The sequence below is a fragment of the Labeo rohita genome, chromosome 19 (genome assembly GCF_022985175.1).
Source record: "Labeo rohita strain BAU-BD-2019 chromosome 19, IGBB_LRoh.1.0, whole genome shotgun sequence".
Lineage (NCBI taxonomy): Eukaryota > Metazoa > Chordata > Actinopteri > Cypriniformes > Cyprinidae > Labeo > Labeo rohita.
In genome coordinates, this window is record NC_066887.1 from 7,644,693 (window position 1) to 7,661,773 (window position 17,081).

Here is a 17,081-nt window from a genome sequence, read left to right on the forward strand (position 1 = left end):
TAATAATTGTGTTCACCAAGGATGTGTTAAAGTAATAAAAAGTGATAGCATAGATTTACATTGTTAGACATGATTTATATTTTGAATAAATGCTGTAAAACTTGTTATTTATCAAAGAATCACAGGTTCCAAAAAAACATTTGGCAGCACAACTATTTCCAATATTGATAATTCTAATAATAAATCAGCATATTAGAATGATTTCTGAAGGATCATGTGACATTTAAGACTGGAGTAACTGGAGTAACAGCTGATGAAAATTCAGCTTTGCATCACAGGAATAAATTATATTATAAAGTATATTAACATTAAAAACATTATTTTTTATTGTAATAACATTTTGCAATATTACTTTTTTGCAATGACTGTTTTTTTCTGTATTTTTGATCAAATAAATGCAGCCTTGATGAGCATAAGACGACATTAAAAAACATTACTGATCCCAAGCTTTTGAGCAGCAGTGTATGTATGTACAGGTGCATCTCAGTAAATTAGAATGTTGTGGAAAAGTTCATTTATTTCAGTAATTCAACTCAAATTGTGAAACTCGTGTATTAAATAAATTCAATGCAGACAGACTGAAGTAGTTTAAGTCTTTGGTTCTGTTAATTGTGACAAATTAGGAAAGGAAAGGATGTGACATGTGGCCAAGTATGGTGACAGTAGTGAGTAGTGAACAAACACACACTGTGAGCACACACCCGGAGCAGTGGGCAGCCATATTGCTATCGCTGCAGCACCCGGGGAGCAGTTGGGGGTTCAATGCCTTGCTCAAGGGACTCACCTCAGTAGTGGTATTGAGAGAAAGCTGGTTATTCACTCAATTCTTGGTAGGGGCTCCTTTTGCTTTAATTACTGTCTCAGTTTGGCATGGCATGGAGGTGATCAGTCTGTGGCACTGCTGAGGTGGTATGGAACCCCAGGTTTCTTTGACAGTGGCCTTCAGCTCATCTGCATTTTTTGGTCTCTTGTTTCTCATTTTCATCTTGACAACACCCCATAGGTTCTCTATGGGGTTCAGGTCTGGTGAGCTTGCTTGCCAGTCACGCACACCAACACCATGGTCATTTAACTGACTTTTGGTGCTTTTGGCAGTGTGGGCAGGTGCCAAATCCTGCTGGAAAATGAAATCAGCATCTTTAAAAAGCTGGTCAGCAGAAGGAAGCATAAAGTGCTCTAAAATTTCTTGGTAAACGGGTGCAGTGACTTTGGTTTTCAAAAAACACAGTGGACCAACACCAGCAGATGACATTGCACCCCAAATCATCACAGACTGTGGAAACTTAACACTGGACTTCAAGCAACTTGGGCGATGAGCTTCTCCATCCTTCCTCCAGACTGTAGGACCTTGGTTTCCAAATGAAATGCCAAACTTGCTCTCATCTGAAAAGAGGACTTTGGACCACTGGGCAACAGTCCATTTCTTCTTCTCCTTAGCCCAGGTAAGACGCCTCTGACGTTGTCTGTGGTTCAGGAGTGGCATAACAAGAGGAGTACAACAACTGTAGACAAATTCCTTGACACGTCTGTGTGTGGTGGCTCTTGATGCCTTGACCCCAGCCTCAGTCCATTCCTTGTGAAGTTCACCCAAATTCTTGAATCGATTTTGCTTGACAGGCTTCTCAAGGCTGCGGTTCTCTCGGTTGGTTGTGCATCTTTTTCTTCCACACTTATTCCTTCCACTCAACTTTCTGTTAACATGCTTGGATACAGCACTCTGTGAACAGCCAGCTTCTTTGGCAATGAATGTTTGTGGCTTACCCTCCTTGTGAAGGGTGTCAATGATTGTCTTCTGGACAACTGTCAGATCAGCAGTCTTCCCCATGATTGTGTAGCCTAGTGAACCAAACTGAGAGACCATTTTGAAGGCTCAGGAAACTTTTGCAAGTGTTTTGAGTTGATTAGCTGATTGGCATGTCACCATATTCTAATTTGTTGAGATAGTGAATTGATGGGTTTTTGTTAAATGTGAGCCAAAATCATTACACTTAAAAGAACCAAAGACTTAAACTACTTCAGTCTGTGTGCATTGAATTTATTTAATACACAAGTTTTACAATTTGAGTTAAATTACTGAAATAAATGAACTTTTCCATGACATTCTAATTTATTGAGATGCACCTGTATGTATGTACATATGTATGTATATATGTGTGTGTGTGTGTATACTATATAAACTATTTTTTTTTGTTAGCTTAGCAGACAAGAGACTGCGTTATGGTGTGTTTAAGTCATGTCATAAAGATCTTGTAAACATTACCATAAAGGCATAATCATGAGAGGTAAAGTTGGCTGTGTCGCAGTGAGAAAACATGAAGCAATGAATTTGTTAAAATGAATTCATTAATTTGCATGTAGAAAATACCATAGGATTAAACAATTCTTTTTAAATTTATAGCACATTTAATAAAAACAAAAAAGCATGTCTGATGTGCATTCTTTATTCATCATTTTGTTGATGTAAAGTTAAAAAGACCTGGTTGAATTTTTTCTTGACTTCCCAACTTATAAGTGCAAACTTGAATGTGCAGTACCACTAGAACATTTTGTGTCAAAAACTGGTAGCCCTTCCTCCAAATGAATCCTATTGGTTGAGCCAGTGTCGCTTTGGCAGATTGCGCCAACAAACAGCAATGTTTTGAAAGCACCACAGTGTTTACACTCTTCATAGTCAGTCTACAAATGGCTTACTTAAAGTTGTCTCCGCACATTCAACTGGGATAAGAAGTATTTTAACAAGAAAATTACACACTTTAGCTATAAACTGTGAAAATATAATAGCACATAACTGACAGGATGATGTGAGGGAATATAATTAATTCCCATCAAGTCTTTTCTCCACACGGCCTCTCCTCATGAGCTGTGTGCATGTGTGTGTGACCTGCAGGACCTCATGGAGAGTGAAGGAATCACGCTGGACTGGATGTTTCGCTATTCTCTGATCAATGACATTGTTAAGGTGAGACTCTTTCTCTTAATCTCAGGAGAAGGAAAGGGAAAGATGTCTTGCTGTTTTAATGACGCTTTTCAAAGAATACTAAAATATAAATCTTTCACAGCAAACCGCTTTGCACTTATGAAAACATAGTTCTCTGTAAAACTGAGGCTCAGTCCTTTTTGACATTTTATGGCGTGGTTTTAAAACGCATGTCATTTGAAAGGGTTTATGAGGATGTCAGTTCCCTGACAGAAAAATTATGACTCCAGAAAGCATATTGCATTTGCAAAAGAGTCTTTAATTAATATTTTCGTGGTACTGTGTACGTAAATACGATGGATGCTGTCAGATGTTTTTGTAAGACTGTCATCTTTTCACCACATTAAGGGAATGGCGTTCCTCCACAACAGCGTCATTGTCTCCCACGGCAACCTGAAGTCCTCCAACTGCGTGGTGGACAGCCGCTTCGTGCTGAAGATCACCGATTACGGCTTGGAAAGTTTCCACAAAGAGAGCAATCTGGATGACGTGCACGCATACTATGCACGTGAGTGCCGTGGCAACATGTAGATACAGACTACGTGCGTGTGAAGATGTAACATCGATGTTTGCGTTCGCAGGCAAGCTGTGGACGGCCCCCGAGCTCCTGCGTGCCGACAACCCACCTGCAGGTGGGACACAAAAGGGTGACGTCTACAGCTTTGGCATCATCCTGCAGGAACTTGCTCTGCTGAAGGGCATCTTCTACCTGGAAGGACCCTGTCTCAGCCCTAAAGGTCAGAGGTCACACACAATACTCTGAAAGTGTAATCAATGTTATTTTTTGTCCAGATCTATTCATTTATTCAAAAATCCATTAAAATGTATACATACATCTTAAATTGTTGAATTAAAATTCATTTTGATTTTTTAGAAGCCATAATGTTAAGAAAATATGAACTGTCCTGGTATTATATTGTAGAAAAGCCTCTGTATTGACGAAATGTCACATGCTGTAACTCCCCAAAAGTTTAATAATATTGATGAATTAAAATATAAGTATAAATAAATAAATAAATACACAGAAAAATAAATTGAAACCAATATGTGTAATCATATGAAACCAACCAGTTATTTTAATATTTATATACTATTACAGTATTTATTTACTTTTAATTAGCTTTTAGTATTATAATTTTATTTTTAATTTCATAATTGTTATATTTTTTGTTACTTTTATTCATTCATTTTTTTTAAATATTTCTATGTAACTTCAGCTAATTACCAATGCAATTTTTGTTAAACCGAAAAAAAAAATAAGTTTAAATGTTTTATCTGATAATTTTATTTCAGCGTTATTTCAATTACCAATAACATTAAATTAACAATATCAGTTTTTTCATTTTTATTTATTTCTTTTTTTTTTTTTTTATAGTTCAATTTTCATTTTAGTTAACAATAACTACAATAACAAATCCGCATTAAAAAAAGATCTTTTTTTATACTCAGGGAAAAAAACGGTACAAAACTGTCATTGGGGTTGTACTTTTTTTTAGAAGTACTGATATGCACAGTTTAGGTACATATAAATGTGTATGTGCATAAAAGGTACATTTAAGGTACTAATATGTACCTTTAAACCACTAATATGTATCATTTAGGGGTAAATAAGGTACAAAGATGTTGGTTTTAGCTTTTGTGTCTTATGGTACTGCCATAGTGACAGCTTTGTACATTTTTTTTTTTTTTTTTTCTGAGAGTGTATTCCGGTCACTCTTATTTATCACCTAGTTGCTGGGTTTGGTGTGACTGATGTCACTGGTTCTTGCTTGTTTAATAGTTGTAAATGTAAATGACACACAAAAAAGAAATTGTCATATTTTGGTGAACATTCCCTTTTAGCAAGTCTCTGAAAAGTGTCGCTTGCTGCTTGATCCCTAGAGATCCATAAAAATGACAGTAATTTTATTTAATGCTTTCAAGTTTTTTTTGTGAATATGAATTTTTCAGCGTTGTACTCTTACGAGAATGGTTAACTCATTATGCAGGTGAGTGTGCTTTCTCGTTTAGCGTTTTGATGTGAATCAAAACGCCATTAAATAAAATGTGTTAATAAGATGCAGATTATGCAGTGAATTAACTGATAGCACAGGTTGCTTTTCCATGTCATTTTTCCATTGCGTGTCGCTTGTGTTTACATTCACCTCACCTCTCTTGTACCCACTCGCTGTAAATAGTTTCATTTGTCAAAGCATTAGTAACAGTGGCCTAAAGAATCTTTGCACAGTTAAAATGTCATTGCATTAGTATATCAAACCAAGTGGCATTTATTTTAAAGTAAGATATCACCATCTTATTAAAGAAATAGTTCACTCAAAACTGAAAACTGACTAACTCCAGGCCATTCAAGATGTAGATGAGTTTGTTTCTTCATCAGAACTGATTTGGATATTTTGCATTGCATCGCTTGTTCACCTCTGAAGTAAATTGGGTGGCGTCAGAATGAGAGTCCAAACAGCTGATAAAAACATCACAATAATCCACACGTAAAGATGGACTCCACTGATGAGCAAGTGATGTAATGCTACATTTCTCCAAATCTTTTCTGATGAAGAAACAGACTCACCTACATCTTGAATGGCCTGAGGGGTCAGTACATTTTCAGCAAATATTCATTTTTAGATAACTATTGCTTTAAAAGTCATTGTAAAAATAGCTCACACAAGTGAAGATTTGCTGCATTCATGCCATATCGTAATTACCGTAATTTCAAGATGACAACACGTGATGTTGTACTGGGAGCTGTTCACACTCTTGGACTTGGACATGGAACTTGAAACAGGTGAACTAATTCCAGCACAGAATCTAATAGGATTTTGCATTAAAGATTCGTTCAAAATGAAAGAATCATTCAAGAGCGACCCATTACTAATTTGTAGCATCGTGGACGTGCATCCCAGAGCCTGTGCTACACAAGTATACGAATTTTTTTTTTTTTTTTTTTAAATTACCAATCGTTTTGCTAGATAAGACCCTTCTTCCTCGGCTGGGATCATTTAAAGCCCTTTGAAGCTGCATTTAAACTGCATTTTGGAAGTTCAAAATCGGGGCACCAATGAAGTCCATTATATGGAGAAAAATCCTGAAATGCTTTCCTCAAAATGCTTTCTTAAATTCTATTCTCCTTGTCCAGTAATCTGCAAAATACCGGAAGTGGCGGATTCCACATACTAAACACATTTAAAAACCAGAATAAAGCAGAATGCTATTAAAAATTTACAAACGCTACGATTCAGTTAGATACAGGTTTAATATATGCGCTTTAATTATTTACATGTGTGTAGGTCAGGTATTACGTGCATCTCAGAGCGGCTCCATTCACAGTAAATGCTGCTACACAAACTGTTATCATTTACATGTGTGGAGGGTGTTAAACTCCATCTCTGCATGTTGTTGTGAGATTAGGTTTATTATAACATTCATCTGGGAACGAAACGTGAGCTATTTCATTAGATTTGTAAGGTAAATCATTTATAAACCTATGCAAACACAGGAGAATACTTCATTATCTTTGTCAACATGCTAACTGTTCATCGCGATTTCAAAATAAAACCTCAAACCCTCACTGTGAGTTTAACTTAACACGTTTTGATGTCCACATATTCAAGAAGTTACAGTGGCTGTAGCTTTTCTATCATAAAGAAATGGCCAAATATTAAAAATTTATTAACTGGATATTTAAATTAAATGTTTGTTGAGTCAAGATAATGCAGTAAAGTGTAAATCAATCATCAGGCTGCTGGCGCCCTCTGCAGGCCTTTGAAATAATGCGTAATGTATTATAAACGTTAGCTCACCTGTTTATAATACATGATGTATTTTAACCGTTTTGTTCAATAAAACCATATGATTACTTGCTTTTGATACTTTATATAAAATAATTATTATTGCCTCATTGCTATTATATATGTATTTTAAATCATTTTTAAGGCTATTGTTCACCTAGGTCTATTTTTATTACTACACTGTAAAAAATAAAAAACACAATTTGTTGAGTCAACTTAAAATAATTTGTTACCCTGCTGCCTTAAAATTTTAAGTTTAGTGAACTAAAATAAGTTTATTCAACTTGAAATGTTAAGTTGTACTAAGTAACAACTTAGATATTTGTGTTTGCTAAACTTAACAGATGGGTAAGTAACCCAGTTATGTTGATTCAACTCAAATATCTAAGTTGTCACTTTGTATAATTTAACATTTCAAGTTGAATAAACTTTTTTTGAGTTGACTGAACTTAACATTTTAAGGCAGCCAGGTTACAAATTATTTTAAGTTGACTCAACAAATTGTTTTTTTGCAGTGTACAAAAAAAACAATTATAATTATCTGATTACTCGATTAATTATCAGAATAATTGACAGATCACTCGATTACCAAAATAATCTTAAGTGACAGTCCTAGTTCAAACACTTTTGGGCCAATATATAGACACGTACTCATATATACAATAAAGATATAGGTTATGAGTTATTCTGCATATAAACCTAAGTATTTTTTTTTTATTGTGCAAAGTGTCCTGGTTCCTTTCAGCTGTGACATAGTAACTGTCTCTGTTTCTTGCTTTAGGTTGTAAAATCTATGTTCTGTGTCTTATTTACATTCTATCGGTGTCAGTATTGCTTATGTACAGAGTCATGGATTCAAACACACACTCAGCAATGTCACCCGTCCTAATAAACGGATCACCACACACATACCAGCGGCTGCATTAAAGAGAGACAACAAAACATGAGTGACGTGTCTGGAGCAGAGCCAGCTCAACCACCAGAACAAAGGGAGTCAAAGACAGCAATGAGAGAATGCCAGAGACACTGCCATTAACAGACAGAGCAACTAGATAGATAGATAGATAGATAGATAGATAGATAGATAGATAGAGGCAATATATTTTCCTGAGTGCAGTGAGATGTGGAGTGGGACAGGAAGGTCGTGACAGCTTTGTGTCATCATCACTCCTGTTGATTGCTGTGAAGACATTTGTTAAGTCCAAGGTCTTCTCAAAACCTGTGAATGACACTTTCGTGTCTTTTCCTATTTTTTTTTTCTCACACATTTGCTCTCTTTCCATCTCTCGCACCAGTGGGGAGTCCAATCGCGCTCAGTGTTTTTCTGTGAAATTTGCTATGCTAACTCTATGTGCTAATCTATGTATGTTATTTCCTGTGTGATAAAAGACTGAGTTGTGTCACTTGCTGTCTGGGGAATGTTTAATTGCACGTTTGTTCATCTTTCTTATCATTGCTTTCTGTTGTTGTGCTTTAGAGATCATAGAGCGTGTGGCGGAGGGCCGCTGGCCGTACCTGCGTCCGCTGCTGTGTCCCCAGAGCCACAGTGAAGAGTTGGGACAGCTGATGCAGCGCTGCTGGTCAGAAGACGTCAACGAGAGGCCCGACTTCAACCAGATTAAAGTACTTCTCCGCAAGAATAACCGGTACCTGACATGCAAATCTGCTCATACACAACGGCTCAAATGACTTGACAAATTGACATCTGATTCTTTTCTTTCTTTTTTTTTTTGTGGATTAAGGTAATATTTTTATTTTTAGAATGTGGACCTTTTTGGACAGAAGTTATGAAAATTAAAAATGTAAAACTAGAAATGTGTTTGGATTGTTGCGTTAGATGGAGGAACACTCCACTTTTTTTTTTGAAAATAGGCTCATTGTCCAACTCCCCTAGAGTTAAACAGTTGAGTTTTACCATTTTCGAATCCATTCAGCCGATCTCAAAAATGACCATATATAATGATAATATTTTTCCTATTTAAAACTTGACCCTTCTGTAGTTACATCATGTACTAAGACTGTACGAAAATGAAAAGTTGCTGATATGGCTAGGAACTATACTCTCATTCCGGCGTAATAATCAAGGAACTTACCATGGGTGCAGCAGGCACAATGATATTACGCATGCCTGAAGGTGACCGGCACTAAGTTTGTGTAGATGCTGAGTTGCAGCCGGCAGAGTTGACGGCTGCGTAATATCATTGCGCCTGCTGCACCCTTGGTACAGCAGCAAAGTTCCTTGATTATTACGCCGGAATGAGAGTGTAGTTCCTAGCTATATCAGCCTAGAAAATCGCAACTTTTCATTTTTCGTCCGTCTTTGTACACGATGTAAGTACAGAAGAGTCGAGTTTTAAATAGGAAAAATATTGAAACTCTTTGTGGAAATTTGCTGATCTTTTTGTGGCCCCACTGTCTATGCTGTAGTGTTTAAACACACATTGCCAACTCTTGTCACTGCCTCATCTTCTGTTTTTTGACCTCAGTGGGTATGGGTCCAACATCCTGGATAACCTCCTGTCCCGTATGGAGCAGTATGCCAATAACCTGGAGGAGCTGGTGGAGGAGAGGACGCAGGCGTACCATGAGGAGAAACGTAAAGCTGAAGCTCTGCTCTATCAGATCCTCCCACAGTGAGTCCCACACAAATCATATTTATTCATAGTTTCTATTCCTGTTTATGTCTGGTTTTAGTTTTAAAAACACTACCAATTTGTGATGTGATTCTTTCTTATCGACTGATTCTGTATAATAATTTATTTGAACCAATTTGCAAAGCATTTGTAGATCATGTGTCTATGTACTAAGGCTGGGCAGCATATCGAGTTTGCACTATATATGTGACCCTGGACCAAAAAACCTGTCTTAAGTAGCACGGGTATATTTGTGTTTCAAAAAATTGACACTTATGACTGGTTTAGTGGTCCAGGGTCACATATATCGATATATTCCTTATAAGCGATATGCTATGAAGCAATACCATTTGTATCCATATGCAGTAGTTTAATACGATCACATATGAATAATAGCATAGGACGCAGAGTGAGCTGCTGCAGGAAAGTGTATAATTCGATGTCCTAAATACGAGACATGTTTTATATTAAGGGCTTTAAAACACTTTTTTTCTGGTGAAAATTAGATGGTCAGATTTGTTTTCTCTCAGGTACATCGCAGTGTAAGCTTCACATTGAACATCACTCTCATTAGCATAGTCCATATCATCAACAAAAATATATCTTGACTCCATATAGTGGTTATTTTGGGAAAATCACAGGTATTTTGAGCAGTACGATTATTATTAGCCTATATAAAATTGCAAAATAAATCTATCAGTACTCTTTTGATTAAGTACATTAAAAATCAAGTACTTTTGTACTTTCGCTCAAGTAAAATTTAAAAAAGGAGAACTTTTACTTTTAGTGGAGTAATATTTCATTATATGTATCTGTACTTTTACTCAAGTACTTGATTTGTGTACTTCGTCCACCACTGGCAGGCAATTAAAGGCTCATTATCATGATTTAAATGGTTTATTAATAAATGTGTGATTAGTCAACTAATCGCTTAAAATTAGCGACTACTAGTCAGCCAGAAAAATCTTTAGTTGAGGGCAGCCCTAAAAATACTGGGAATAAACCGTATATTGCAACTCAGCCCAATATGGCCATATCGCCCAGCCCTGCAAAGTAATACCACTCAAAAGTCTGGGCAAAAAGGCATTTAGTACCTTTATTCATTATTCAATTCAAAAGTGACAGAAAGGAAGGCCTGTTTCTACCACAAAATAAAAAATATATGAATATATTTTTTCTCACAATTCAGACATTTTCCAATTCAAGTTTATATCTTGCAATTTAGAGAAAAAGGTCAGAATTGCAAGTTATAAACTTGAACTGGACAACATCTGAATTGTGAGATAAAAAGTTGCAATTACCTTTTATATTTTTTATTCAAATTTCAGAATTCTGACTATCTTTCTTGCAGTTTCAAATGACATCTCATAATTTGGTTTTATATCCCAATTTTGACTTTTTTTCTCATTATTCGTAGTTTATATCTCAGACTATTTTTTGCAGCAGTTTTCATAATTCCAAGATATAAAAATTGTGGGGAAAAAAGTCAGAACTGTTAGGGAAAAAAATCTGCAATTACCATTTATTTATTTATTTATTTATACATTTATTTATTTATGTGTGGCAGAGACAGGTTCCCAAAGTAAAGATGTTTATAATGTTACAAAAGAAAATCAAAACTCTGTCCTTCTTACATTTTGATTATAAATGGGGAGTGAGAGTAAAACTATTAGAAATCAGACTAGTCGATTGTGAGAGGAAGTATAAATGTTCATATGATGTATATAGGGTGCAAGACTTTTGTGTATATACAGTGGGTACGGAAAGTATTCAGACCCCCTTAAATTTTTCACTCTTTGTTATAATGCAGCCATTTGCTAAAATCATTTAAGTTCTTTTTTTTCCTCATTATTGTACACACAGCACCCCATATTGACAGAAAAACACAGAATTGTTGACATTTTTGCAGATTTATAAAAAAAGAAAAACTGAAATATCACATGGTCCTAAGTATTCAGACCCTTTGCTGTGACACTCATATATTTAACTCAGGTGCTGTCCATTTCTTCTGATCATCCTTGAGATGGTTCTACACCTTCATTTGAGTCCAGCTGTGTTTGATTATACTGATTGGACTTGATTAGGAAAGCCACACACCTGTCTATATAAGACCTTACAGCTCACAGTGCATGTCAGAGCAAATGAGAATCATGAGGTCAAAGGAACTGCCTGAAGAGCTCGGAGACAGAATTGTGGCAAGGCACAGATCTGGTCAAGGTTACAAAACAATTTCTGCTGCACTTAAGTTTCCTAAGAGCACAGTGGCCTCCATAATCCTTAAATGGAAGACGTTTGGGACGACCAGAACCCTTCCTAGAGCTGGCCGTCCAGCCAAACTGAGCTATCGGGGGGAGAAGAGCCTTGGTGAGAGAGGTAAAGAAGAACCCAAAGATCACTGTGGCTGAGCTCCAGAGATGCAGTTGGGAGATGGGAGAAAGTTGTAGAAAGTCAACCATCATTGCAGCCCTCCACCAGTCAGGGCTTTATGGCAGAGTGGCCTGACGGAAGCCTCTCCTCAGTGCAAGACACATGAAAGCCCGCATGGAGTTTGCTAAAAAACACCTGAAGGACTCCAAGATGGTGAGAAATTCTTGGATTCTTTGGTCTGATGAGACCAAGATAGAACTTTTTGGCCTTAATTCTAAGCGGTATGTGTGGAGAAAACCAGGCACTGCTCATCACCTGTCCAATACAGTCCCAACAGTGAAGCATGGTGGTGGCAGCATCATGCTGTGGGGGTGTTTTTCAGCTGCAGGGACAGGACGACCGGTTGCAATCGAGGGAAAGATGAATGTGGCCAAGTACAGGGATATCCTGGACGAAAACCTTCTCCAGAGTGCTCAGGACCTCAGACTGGGCCGAAGGTTTACCTTCCAACAAGACAATGACCCTAAGCACACAGCTAAAATAACGAAGGAGTGGCTTCACAACAACTCCGTGACTGTTCTTGAATGGCCCAGCCAGAGCCCTGACTTAAACCCAATTGAGCATCTCTGGAGAGACCTAAAAATGGCTGTCCACCAACGTTTACCATCCAACCTGACAGAACTGGAGAGGATCTGCAAGGAGGAATGGCAGAGGATCCCCAAATCCAGGTGTGAAAAACTTGTTGCATCTTTCCCAAAAAGACTCATGGCTGTATTAGATCAAAAGGGTGCTTCTACTAAATACTGAGCAAAGGGTCTGAATACTTAGGACCATGTGATATTTCAGTTTTTCTTTTTTAATAAATCTGCAAAAATGTCAACAATTCTGTGTTTTTCTGTCAATATGGGGTGCTGTGTGTACATTAATGAGGAAAAAAAATGAACTTAAATGATTTTAGCAAATGGCTGCAATATAACAAAGAGTGAAAAATTTAAGGGGTTCTGAATACTTTCCGTACCCACTGTATATATGCATATATATATATATACACTACCGTTAAAAAGTTTGGGGTCAGTACATTTTTATTGTTTCTTTTTTTTTTTTTTTTTTTTTTTTTTTTTTTAAGAAATTAATACTTTTATTCACCAAGGATGTATTAAGTTAATAATTAAAAGTTTATTAAAAGTTAATAATAAATAATTTACATTGTTATAAAATATTTATATTTTGAATAAACACTGTACTTTTTAAACTTGTTATTTATGAAAGAATCCTGAAAAAAAAAAAAAAAAAAATCACAGGTTCCAAAAAATATTTGGCAGCACAACTGTTGATATTATCCAACATTGATCATTCTAATAATAAATCCACATATTAGAATGATTTCTGAAGGATCATGTGACACTTAAGACTGGAGTAACAGCTGATAAAAATTCAGCTTTTCATCACAGGAATAAATTCTGTTTTAAAGTATGTTAAAATAAAAAACATTATTTTATATTGTAAAAACATTTTGCAATATTACTGTTTTTTTTTTCTATATTTTTAATCAAATAAATGCAGCCTTGATGAGCATAAGAGACTTCTTTAAAGACTATTACAAGTCTTACTGACCCCAAACTTTTGAACGGTAGTATATATATACGTTACCTTATTCAGTATGTCACATATAAAGTTTGTTAGCTGGAATGTGAGGGGCATCAATTCACCAATTAAAATAAATAAGATACTGAGTCACCTTAAAAGATTAAAAGCTGATATATGCATGTTACAGGAAACACACTTACTTGAATCGGAAAACTTCAGCTTGCACAATACACTCATATTTACAGCGCTTCATACAATTAAAAAAAAAAGATAGGATTAGCTATACTAATCAACAAAAATATATTGAGAAATATCAGACCCAGAGGGATGCTATATTATTATAAATGCATCTATAAACAATACAGAAATGACTACTGCTAACATTTATAGGCCACACACAGACAATGATGAAATATTCCACAAAGTTTTTTCAATAACATCCACATTCCCACTGTCTAAAATCATTATTGAAGGTGATTTTAATACAATCCTCAATCCCTCTTTAGATAAATCACATAATACAAATCACACTAAAACATTGCGCTCCACACAACAAAACAGTACATTAATGAACTTGGACTTAGCGATAGCTGGAGACTAAACAGTCCCATAGCAAGAGATTACGCTTGCTTTAAACCGGTACATAAATCATATTCGCGCATAAATTTCTTCCTAACAAGCAACTCCATTATTCAAGACATAATAGACACAAAAATAAATCCAATTATTATTTCAGACCACGCACAAATCACGCTTATGCTCAGCAATAAAAAACATGCAAAAATCAAACAAGGAAGAAGAATGAAAAGGGAATGGACATCATTCTTAGAAATAAATGATACCCCAGGCATATCTTTATCGATACTTTGGGAAACCACATAAGTTGTTTTAAGAGGAAAAATAATTTCATACTCTACATATAAACATAAGACAAATCAGAACAAGAAGAAGAGTTAGAAACTAAATTAAAAATATTAAATAACATATACTCCAAAAGCCCAGTGTACAGACCTTAAATGAAATGAATAAATGTAAAAATAAATTGGAAGAAATTATTCTTAAAAAGTACAATTCCAAAAAACAATGATTAAAATCCTTACACTTTGAACATAATGATAAATCTGGGAAATATCTCGCTAATCTGCTTAAACAAAATAAAGAGAAAACACTCTTCAAAATTTAGAAAATAATACATAATCCACAAGAAATAAATAAAACTTTTCTTAAAAAGTACCAGATTACCAATATTAAATCCCATACAAATACAAAATAATAATAATAATGATAATGTTGCAAAAGATCTCTAATAAATGCCTAAATGAAAAACGTATCACAGTTTCCACAACAGTATGAAGCAGCACAACTGTTTTCAGCATTGATAGAAATAAATGTTTCTTGAGGAGCAAATCAGCATATTAGATGATTTCTGAAGGATCATGTGACACTAAAGACTGAAGTAATGATGCTGAAAATTCAGCTTTGATAACAGGAATAAATTACATTTTAAAATATATTACAATAGAAAGCAGTTATAATGCATTTTAAAAATATTTCACCATATTACAGTTTTTTACTGTATTTTTGACCAGTAAATGCAGTGGTAGGGAGCATAAAAGACTTTCAGAGACATTTGTAGATTTTACAGACCCCAAACTTTTGAGTAGTATACTATGTAAAATTAAACATTTATTTTAAAAAAAGTTATGTACCACTATTTTTTCAGTTAAATGCATTTTCTTACTGGCATAAGGCTGTATCTGATTGTGTCCATGTGTGTGTTTGTTTGTGTGTGTGTGTGTGTGTGTGTGTTTTGTTTCAGCTCAGTGGCTGAGCAGCTGAAGCGAGGTGAGATGGTGCAGGCAGAGGCCTTCGACTCGGTCACCATCTACTTCAGTGACATTGTGGGCTTCACCGCATTATCAGCCGAAAGCACACCGATGCAGGTCAGAAACCCTTAGCAGCGGGGTAATTCAGTAAACACTCCTCAAAGAGGCGCATACAAATAATTACAGGCTAATTTTCAGCTTTACTGCAACACATTGCAGTATTGAGTTAAAATAGATTATCTATTTGTTGTTTTGTAACTACCATAGGTGGTGACACTGCTGAATGATCTCTACACTTGCTTTGATGCAATCATCGACAATTTTGACGTGTACAAGGTAATTCCAGTCATTACGTTCACTGTCTATTGCTCAGTTAGTTTAAAGGTATAGTTCATCATCATTTACTCACCCTCATGTTGTTCCAAACCTGTATGAGTTTCTTTCTTCTGCTGAACACATAAGAAGATAATTTAAAAAATGTAATGAAACAGTGGCTGGTAGCCATTGACTTCCATAGAATTTTTTTTCTGTACTATGGAAGTCAATGGCTGTTCAGTTACACACATTCTTTAAAATATCTGTGTTTTCAACAGAAGAAAGAAACCAAGAACTATTCTTTTATGTGGCTGAGATGTTTCTCACACACATCTCTGCCCACCACTGAGCCGAGTGATGTGTTTTTGTGTGGCGCCCCCAGGTGGAGACCATCGGCGACGCGTACATGGTGGTGTCGGGTCTTCCCGTGAGGAACGGGAAACTGCACGCACGCGAGATCGCTCGCATGTCTCTGGCTCTGCTGGAGGCTGTTCATTCTTTTCGAATCCGCCACCGACCCAACCAGCAGCTCCGCCTACGCATTGGCATCCACAGCGGTGAGGATCACGGGTCATGAGAGTGTTTAATAGGGTACAAGTAGAGCACAGAGCAGTCTGGCCTCTCTGAGGACATGTCTGTTTGTTGCTGGCTGAGTAATGGGCAGGTCTGACTGATGGTTATGTGTGTGTGGGTGTGTGTGTGTTTTCATGTGTCCAGGCCCCGTGTGTGCAGGGGTGGTTGGTTTGAAAATGCCTCGGTATTGTTTGTTTGGCGATACAGTCAACACAGCTTCACGCATGGAATCCAATGGAGAAGGTGAGGCGCCTGCAGACTTACAAAAGGGTTGTATTTCACACTTTTGTGGCATTTATTTTTCCCTGAAGTCCATTTATAATATATATGTATAGTGTCAAGGTTTCTTGCACCACAACAGCTGTTAAAAAATTTGGTTGGTAAGATATGTTTAGTTATTTTGAAATAGTTCATTTATGCTCAGCAAGACAGCATTTATTTGAACAAAAAGTAACAAAAACAGTAAAATTGTGAAATATTATTACAATTTAAAATAATTGTTTTCTATTTGAATATATATTAAAATGTAATTCATTCCTGTGATGTCAAGCTGAATTTTTAGCATCATTACTCAAGTCTTCAGTGTCACATGACCCTTCAGAAATCACTTTACTATGATAGTAAATATATTTTATTTATTTATTTATTTTTTATCAATGCTAAGTCTAAATGTTTCAAAATTATGTTGAAATTACGAGAATAAGGTTAAAATTACAAGAGCAATGTCAACATGCTTCAAGAATTAAGTCGAAATGTTTTGAGAATAAAGTCGAAATTTCAAGAATAAAGTCAAAATATTTAGCAAATAAAGACGAAATTTCGAGAAGTCTAAATATTCTGAAAATAAAGTCAAAATGTTTTGAGAATAAAGTTGAAATGTTTCAAGAATAAAGTCGAAATGTTTTTAAAATTAAGTCAAAATGTTTCAAGAATAAAATTACCAGAATTAAATCGTAGCAAGTAAAGTTATATTATTTTGAAAGCATAGCCTGTGCATGCAGACGGCCCAGATTGGGAG

General features: G+C 35.8%; 1 protein-coding gene across 1 annotated transcript in view; it reads left to right on the plus strand.

Annotated features, from left to right (window-relative positions):
- Nucleotides 1-17,081, plus strand: part of npr1a (natriuretic peptide receptor 1a) — a 131,888-nt gene that overhangs the window by 104,540 nt on the left and 10,267 nt on the right. Inside the window, exons 13-21 of the mRNA XM_051136845.1 lie at nt 2,888-2,959; nt 3,326-3,485; nt 3,559-3,714; nt 8,240-8,408; nt 9,249-9,395; nt 15,169-15,292; nt 15,443-15,511; nt 15,873-16,047; nt 16,208-16,306. Coding sequence (XP_050992802.1) covers nt 2,888-2,959; nt 3,326-3,485; nt 3,559-3,714; nt 8,240-8,408; nt 9,249-9,395; nt 15,169-15,292; nt 15,443-15,511; nt 15,873-16,047; nt 16,208-16,306 — 1,171 coding nt within the window. The remainder of the gene's footprint in view (nt 1-2,887; nt 2,960-3,325; nt 3,486-3,558; nt 3,715-8,239; nt 8,409-9,248; nt 9,396-15,168; nt 15,293-15,442; nt 15,512-15,872; nt 16,048-16,207; nt 16,307-17,081) is intronic.